Source organism: Alligator sinensis, unplaced genomic scaffold, assembly GCF_000455745.1.
Source record: "Alligator sinensis unplaced genomic scaffold, ASM45574v1 scaffold978_1, whole genome shotgun sequence".
Taxonomy (NCBI): Eukaryota; Metazoa; Chordata; order Crocodylia; family Alligatoridae; genus Alligator; species Alligator sinensis.
In genome coordinates, this window is record NW_005842220.1 from 1,905,205 (window position 1) to 1,914,138 (window position 8,934).

At 42.7% G+C, this 8,934-nt stretch overlaps 1 protein-coding gene across 1 annotated transcript in view; it reads left to right on the forward strand.

The window, feature by feature from the left end:
• The window catches only part of IGF2BP3 (insulin like growth factor 2 mRNA binding protein 3), a 162,283-nt gene that overhangs the window by 148,752 nt on the left and 4,597 nt on the right, over positions 1 to 8,934 (forward strand). The window contains exon 11 of the mRNA XM_014521509.2: positions 6,773 to 6,892. Within this exon, the coding sequence (XP_014376995.2) occupies positions 6,773 to 6,892 (120 nt within the window). The remainder of the gene's footprint in view (positions 1 to 6,772; positions 6,893 to 8,934) is intronic.

Genomic DNA, 8,934 nt, shown 5'->3' on the forward strand with positions numbered 1-8,934 from the left:
TCTCTGTGTTCAGAAGTGGTTACAGCTGGAAGAAGGCAGAGCCACTGGTTGTTGCTTATACCTAGGGACCTACCTAATTCACAGGGGTTGTCCCCCAATTTCATTGTCTGAGGGCAGCGCCACTTGCCATTTTCACGGCAGTGTGTAGCAGGCCTCCCCACACTTGTGATTGACCCAAGGGGCCCCAGAAGTCCTGCTCCTCCCCAGGGATTGACAAATGGCCATCTGTCAATCTCTGGCAAGGGGCAGGACTTCTGGGGCCTCTCAGTCAAAAATCTCCCCTCCCTCCCATGCTTCAGGATTCCAGTGTTTCCAGCATTCTCTGCTCCTCCCCTCCCTTCCCCCCACATACCCACTTCCTGCCCATTTTCCAGCTTTAATTTGCAGTCTCCGTGAAAATCGTAAAATCACAAATTTGGTAAATCCCTACTTATACCTGAAGATTCTGTGGCAGAGGATGGTCCTCATCTTGTAGAGAGATCCTCTGCGGGTTAGGTGTGAGGTAATGTTTCTCTGTACCCCTCCGACAGGGTGGCACCTTAAGAGATTACCGGTACAGAGAATGAGCTTTTGTAGGCAACAGCCTACTTCATCAGACAAAATCATAGCATCTGACAGAGTAGACTGTCATCTATAAAAGCTTATGCCTCTGAACCAGTTAGTCTCTAAGATTAGGTACAGACATTCAAAAAGCCCAAGGCAGAATCAATCAAAAACGTGCTTTTTTTTCTCTGTGGCATAGTTTAGATCGGTAGCAAATAGAACACACATTTGCCCTTTGGTGGGGAGGGCAAATCTTAAATCGAATTCTATCATTTTTAATAGATTCATCTATGCTGGGGCTGGAAAGGACCTCTTGAGATCATCAGGTCCAGCCCCCCTGTCCTTGGCCAGGAAAGATTGCTGGGGTTAGATGACCCCAGCAAGGTGAGCATTCAGACATTTTTTTAAGATATCCAGAGTAGGTGATTGTACCACCTTTGAGGGGAGCCTATTCCAGACCCTGGTCACTCATGTTGTAAAGAAGTTTTTTCTTGTGCTTAATCTAAAGCGGTCTTTTAGCAATTTGTCTGTTAGTCCTAGTCTTCCCATGGCAAGCCCTGGTGAACAAATGTTCTCCCAGTCCCTGATGTGGGCCCCTTATATATTTACAGACTGCTACCAAGTACCCTCTAAGTCTTCTCTTCTCCAGTCTGAACAGACCAAGTCTCTCAGCCTCTTGTTAAACCAGTCTGTGTGCTGAACTTCTGTTCTGTTAGACTGGTATAGACTGGTTTCCGATCACTTATACCAATAAAAATATAATGTCTGTACTTGGCCACAGGTGCTGCCCTGCCTTTTGTCTGACTTCAGAGTAACCTGGCTAACAACCTCTGAGTCAAAGTGATTTAAATCACCGTTTTAATTATGCTTTTCAATCAGCAACCAGGAAAAACAGTGATTTTAAATATTTTATTTTCATCTTGCTTTGCATTTGCACTCTAGTTACCTTTTTAAAGAGAAGTTGATTCTTATTGATTGATAACTGTCAAAACATGTTTGCTCTGGAACTAAATACAACCTGTATGCTAAATTCAGAGGCACTTTATTGCTCACTGGAGACTATACTAAATCTATGCATCTTTTATTTGAGTAGTTGCATAGCTTAATATTTTTTTTAGTCCAGTTATTTTTTGTTTTTATAATGCAAAGTGGTGAATAGCATATTGCTTATTTACTAGATGATGATAATTTTTTCCTAGTGATTTGTGTCAAGCTGTGTTTAGGTGGAAATTGAATTCTATAAAAACTGAACAAAACAAGCTTCTAATTTTTTTTATTAGCTAAATAAAATGACGTTTTAATAGTGGAATACACAAGAAATAAGTTTATCAAAACATGTTTAATTTAAACCAATATATAAAACAAGAGAAGTATTTTCAGCAGTGCATGAATTGAATCAATTGTTTCTGATCACCATGTTCTTGAAGATTTAAGAAGAACTAATAGGTTTCAGCTTCTCTCACCATTTTTATGCATAGATTGGAAAAGGAAAACTAGCTTTCCTGGCTTCTCAGCTTAAATGAACAAGTTATTTTCTAAAGTTAATTAAATAAACAAAAACAATCTTTAAGTAGAAAAGGCTGTTGCTGTCTAATATTTTTAAGTGTTTTGCCTAACTTGTTCCATATGGTTAGCCAGAGACTTTATTTAATTTAGGGGTTTGACTTTCTTTAAAACTTCAAAAGCACTACTCAAAAAAATTAATTGAAATGATCTTAAAAGAATTAAATCAATTTAGACCTTAAGATAAGGGGTTTTAATTTCAGATTTAATTTTCAGTAGGTTTATTCATCAAAAAAATTGAATTAAAAATATCAAATTTTTTTCAAACAAAATGTCTAAAGAGCATGGTGGGATCCTACTGACACAATAACTTGTTGGTATACATGGGGGTGTAGTTTATGCAGAGATTTTTCTTCTATTAAAATTCACTTGACGTAATTATATTCCTCAATCCCCCTGCCCTCGGTCTTGAGAGACTCTCTCCTGCCACTAGAGCTGGTAACAGTGCCCCCAGCTCCCCCAAAAGTTTAATGAAAACTACTTTATAAAGACAGTCTCAAAGCTTGCCTTGTGTTTAACTTAAACATATTAGCTTAAATAGAGCTTTTTCAGTCCTCTCTTTAAGAAGAGAGAAGACCTTAACTCTTAGATTGGATATAATGGGGAGGGAATTTAATTCTCTAGTTGAATTCTCCAATTCATAAGACCTAGAATTTACTTCTGATACCGTCTCATAAAATGGACTCCCAGAAAGCTGTGTCACTAAGTATAGGAACCATTAAATGTCTAATTTGCTCTTTCATCCCCCAAGAATGCCAGTAAATTGTACAGGTTTGATGTTGGATGGCTTAATCATCACAGCATGCTCTCATTTATTTATCCTAGAATAGCCTTCTAGGAAATAGAAATGATTTTGTGGGGGGGTGTGGAGGGGATGAGGAAGAGGTAATATATTCAGCTTAGTCTGCTTATTTCAGTGTCTGTGCCATAGTTGGTCCTTGTCACGGTTTCTTTTAAATTCTGACTGGCTGTAATAGAGATTATCCATTTTGGAACATATGCATATTCCAGTATGTTCCTGGACAGTAGAATAAGAAAAATTATAAATTATAGCATAACTATTGACGGGCTCCTCTCTGTCCAGTCCCCTAGCTTTGGTCATTATGTCAAGCACCCATAAATATTTATGGTCCAGCATCTTAGAGGTAAAATCTTAGTCCTTGTCTTGAACACAAAATTTAAATGTTAACGTGACAAAAGTGAGAGTTGCAGAAATTGGAGTGTAGGGGAGGGAGATAGGAAGGACACTGAGAACAGTATTGCTTCAAGGCACGTACATTGTTTAATTGTTCATTTTTTACCTTTTCTGGTTGCCCATCTTTCCCTTATCGCAGGTTTACTGACAGAAGTGAATGTTTGGTAGCAAATCAAATCCACCCAGGGAAACAGCTTGTCTGAAAGGTCTATGGAGGGATAATATTATACGTGTAGGAGAAACAATATGAAGGTGTAGAAATTATTTGTGGAAGAGAAGTGAGATTGGATTCACTGGAAGCAAAAGGAACCAGGTCAGAGGTATGAGCAGGGATCACATGATGCGAGGCCTTGAAAGCAAGTTCATGACGTTTGTATTTGATTTGCAATGCAGAGCTGAGCCAATTTGGTGACTGAAACCAGGGGTTGGAGGAGACATTGAAGCAACTCCTGAGAGATGATGTTGGCAGTGGCATTTTCAATGGACTGGATTGGGGCTAAGCTAGTGCCAGAGACAACAGAATTTTGCAGTTGTTGAGATAATGAGGATACAGACAATCAATTTGCCTTTGGGATGGGAAAGAAAGATTGCTGCTACAATGAGTCTAGTTAGTATAGTAGTTTACAGGAAAGGATTAAAAACAACATTTAGCAATTTGCTAACAGTTCAGAACTACCCGTTATTTACCAAAGATGCACGAGGCCACAGTAGTGACTCCAAATTATTTCCTAATTACCGAAAGACTTCATGGATTTATGATGAATTCAAGGGGAGTTTCCTTGGAGTCTTTCATGGGATCTATATGATAAGGGGGAAGAGAAAATGAAAAAGTTTCTTGAAAGTGATCAAACAGTTGCCTTACTGCAGTGATTTTCAGAAAGGGGGTGCAGCCAAATCCCTGAAAGGGTACCGTGGACAAAAGTGAAGTATGTAATATACCAATTAGTTTTTTAAATGGGGTGCCTCATGTCCAATGAGGTTGAGAACCTCTGCCATAGTGACTGGTACCTTTTAATTAGAATAAGCATATTCTGTCTCTGTGTGTGAAGAAAAATGCTAAATCTTGCTATATATGACACGTACCTGGAACAACTGGCAGGAAGAATTCTCACTCCAAATGTGTTTGTTTTGTTTGTTACCTGATCCAAAAAGCAGTGCAAGATCTCTCTCTTCCCCCTCCTCCCCCCAAATTTTTAGCTGACTTTCTTATCAGAAAGAAAAGTGATACTTTAAAGCATGTCCTGATAGCTTATAGTATGCTTTCAGACATTTGCAATACAGTAACAAAATTTAAATGTGAAAATTGCCTTTTCAAGGTTGTAGCTGCTTTTTGCCAAGAATGCCTTGTCAGTGAGAGCACAGTGACTTTGTGCTTTCTTAGAGATTTCACTTCTTCAGGGGGTTTTGCTGTGAAATCTAGGTCAGAGGACAGTGCCACTGCAACAATGTAGCATAAAGGAGAGTTTATGCTGAATGAGATCAACTAGTTTGTACATGTTGTGTTATGGATAGGGACCGACCTAAATCACAGCAAGACAAAGGGTTTTTCGTGGCCCACTCATGTTGCTCATTGCTGATTTTTGTGGGCATTTCGCAGCAGCCCTCCCTCAGAGTAGATTGGGGGAGAGGAGGAATGAGGGGGTGGCCACCATCTTGATTGCTGGCTGCCCTTGGCACTGATTGGTGGAGAAGCCGTGGCAGGGGGAGGAAGGATGAAGGGGCAGCCACCATTGTCTGCTGCCCTTCATGCTGCTCCACCAGATGATGTCTTCCCCTCCTGGCAGCAAGGACCTCTAGCTCCCACTAGGGAGCCAGCATTTTATGTTTATTAAGTTTAGTGTTTTTTTGTGTTTGTTTTTGTTTTGTTTTTTGTTTTTTATTTTTGCTGATTTCACAGACAGTCCTGGATTTTGCAGTCTCCGTGAAACCACAAATTAAGTAGGTCCCTAGTTATGGGTAGTTAAACGAGTCCTTTTTCACCAATTCAGTTCTCTCATATAGACACAATCACAGTGATTAATCTAAAGCCAAAGGAATATAGCTATTGGTGGAAGAAAGGCTTAACGATGATCGTGTTGTGTGGGAATTGGGTATCAATGAATAGACAGACAGAATAAAACCTGTTTTACATATCCAGTAATTCCAAACCAAAGGTACATAAAAAGCTTTTAAAAGTGCCTGTAAATAGTATACAATTGATTGGGTATATCAGCAAAGTAGCTAGGATCCTGTGTTTGTTAGCTCAAAATAAATTAAAACTGCTCCTAAAGAAGAAAAATCCTGTGTTTTGGTCATGATTATATAGTTACTAAAGAACATTTTCTCTCTAAAGTGAATCAGAGGCATAACTGGCCAGTACTGCACTCTGAGCAGTACTGTACCCTCCTTGCGATCCTGTACCTTCCCAGTTCTGGCAGAGAATTGGCAGTGGAACAGGGGCAGCTGGGTGGCACGGCTGGTGGAAGAGATGTCATTCTCTCCCCCCCTCCCTTGGGGGGGGGGGGGGGGGGTGGTTTGGGGGGGTGCCGGGGGGGGGGGGGGGGGGAGCTATTGATGGGTGTTTAGTAGCCAAAAAAGTTTTTTTGGCAGCAAAAACAGTGCCACCTCCCCACCAGCAGCAGCAAATCCATAACTGCTTCTGTAGCTTGTGCCACTGATGTACCTCTTCCCTCCCTGCTGTCAAAGCCAGAGGTGCTTCAAGGAAGGTCCTGAGGTTGGGAGATGGAATAGGAGACAGGAGGGTAAGCTCCTTCTCCCCCAGGCTGTACCCAGGGCTTGTGAGCTGGAATGAATGTTTTAGACTGTGCTGTACAGGTTTGGTAGCTGGGTAAAATTAATATAACACAAAGCCCAAATGATGCCTGAGATCCTTTGGGTAAGATGTTCAGATCCTTGTGCTTTTAGAAACTTTTAACCTTGCATTTAATTTACTAGTATATTTTGGGATGCTTGCCAAGAACTGGCACATAAATTTTACTCAAGAGGGCTCATTGGCAGTTCTCAAGTTGGCTGTTTCTCATTCTGGATCACTACTCCACAAAGAAAACTTGTAAAATATATGCAACTCTAAGACTCCTTATGCAGCTTATATGCCTAGTTCAGTGTGATTTGTCTTGAGCCCATTTCATTCTGAACACTTGCAGCAGTTTAATCTGCCTGGTCTCAAATGGGAAAAACACCAAGATAAAGTAGACAGGTAAAAAGCAAATGTCCCCTTATAAAAATCTCTTTGCTGTTTAAAATCATGACTCTCTCTCGAAAAGATAAAAGAATTGTCTTGGCTCAGATCATTCTTTCATGTGTATTTAATGTCATAATTTTCAAAGGAATTGGTCTGTTAGATACCTAAACTGCATAGTGCATGTTAAGTTTTCCCTCCTTTCCATGCGTGTTTGCTCTTATACCAGTTTTCCTTTCAGTGTGACTCATAATGTTCAAAACATTCATTGCATATTTCCTCCTTCCCTACAGCAACAGCCAGAGTCTGAGACTGTTCATCTGTTCATCCCAGCCTTGGCAGTAGGAGCCATTATCGGCAAGCAGGGACAGCACATCAAACAGCTCTCTCGTTTTGCAGGTGCATCTATTAAGGTACAGTTAAACTGCCTAACTTCCCGTCTCTTCTGTGTGATGCTCAGAGCAAGTTCTCACAAGCAAGCCGTGTTCTTGTAAACGTGCTCCTCCACCCTCCACAACTCAGTAACTCAAGGATGATGTGGTAAATGGTATATGTATTTATAAATTCACCTTTTAATTCTCCTTGAGAGACAAGATAATTAGATGCGTGTTTGCAGAAGTCTCTTGAGGTGTGAAATATGAGGGGGAAAGAAAGCTACCTTGGTGGTCTCAACTTCTTAGAAAAATGCCTTTTAGTAAGGTCCTAATGATCTGTTACTAAAGGCTTTCTTGACATATTAAGGCAAACAAAATCCAGTATCTCCAAATTTGCCTGCTAATTAAACACACAGGGTAGGTCTTGAACTAGAACTATAGTGTTCTGTCTAGTGTTGCTCCAAAAGGATCATATAAGATACTAAGATCATCTGACTCTGCTCTAAGATACTGTTGGAAAAGTAAGTGTTGTCTATGCTAGGTTGCCATACAGGACCATTTTCTTCTCACCAGGTTTAATGGATTTTGTACCTAAAAATTCCAGCATGAGTCAGATTTTGTACTAGTTCAAGCTAATCCAAGGATAAACGTTAAATTCAGTTGATGCAGTCTCTGATTCTTCTTTGGCTACACTTCTGTAGCTGTGCAGATGCCAACTCTTAGTGACTGGCTGAACCTGCTTTCTCCATTCTGTTCAAGCATAAGAAAAGTGTTGGGCTCGCACTAACATTATCTTAGTTGAGGATGTTTTGGCAAAATTCCCTCATGCAGACACAGTTTCTAGATCGGGGTGGGCAATTATTTTGGGTGTAGGGCCACTTACTGAGTTTTGGCAAGCCATCAAGGGCCACAAGACAGGCAGCCAGGGGTAGATAAATATTAATTTTCTACATTTTTAGGTGTCCCCCATAGGCCGGATAGAATGGCCTAGTGGGCCGCATCTGGTCCGTGGGCCACATTTTCCCCACCCCTGCTCTAGAATCTAGGCCTTACTGTTGGGGATTGGGGCCCTGAATTATTCTGCCGGTTGCTTAATGTATTGTATCAAACTACAAAATGTATGTAGGCTCTATGCAGAGTTCAAATTACACTTTGACTCTAGGGCAGGAGTGGGCAAAATACAGCCTGTGGGCCAGATCTGGCCCGTGAGGTCATTCTTTCCAGCCCACAGGGCCCCTAAAAGTTTAGAAAATTAATATTCATCTGCCCTTGGTTCCTGTCAAAAATGACAGGAAGCAAGGGCAGTAGGACCCAGGGGAAGCTTGGCGGGCTCCCACAACAGCAGGGCCTGCCTGCCCTTGCCCCCACAGCCGGAAGCCCCAGTAGGGGCTTCTGGCCCAGGACCATGTGGCTGCCCCGTGCCGGAACCAAGGGCGGGGGAGGACCCCGACCAGGGAAGGAGCCCAGGGAAAAGTGGCCCCGGGGAAAAGCTGAGGTGGGGGGGGGGAGCAGCCCCCCCCCCCCCCCCCCCACACTTATAGCCTCAGAAGCTCTACACTTGCTAACATCATAGCTGAAAGAGACTTGGGGGTTATGATTGACCACAAGATGAACATAAGCCACCAATGTGATATCGCCTCTGGAAAAGTGAACAAAACTGTGGCTTGCATCTACCGACGCTTCTTAAGCAAGACCTAGGATGTCATCCTTCTGCTGTACTTACTTGACCAGGGAACACTGGTCATGGAGCAGGTGAGGGGCTGCTTCCTTCCCCCACACCCCATGCTCAGCTTTTCCCTGGGCTCCTTCCCGGCGTGGAGGAAAGTGGCCCCTCTCCTGCCCCATGGCAAGCGCCCTGCACTGCAGCCACTCACAGCCCATGTGGGGCTGTCTGGAGCAGGTGAGGGGCTGCTCTGCTCCCCACCCCCGCGCTCAGCACCACCTTGTAACCTGGCCCCACTGCCAGCCTGGGCCCCATGCTGGCTCTGGCCTCACCCATTGGGGCTGTGCATGGTGACATCAGCTGTGGGGCCTCCCCCCCCCCCCCTTTTCCCCACCCGGCTGGGTTTCGCCCCCCCCCC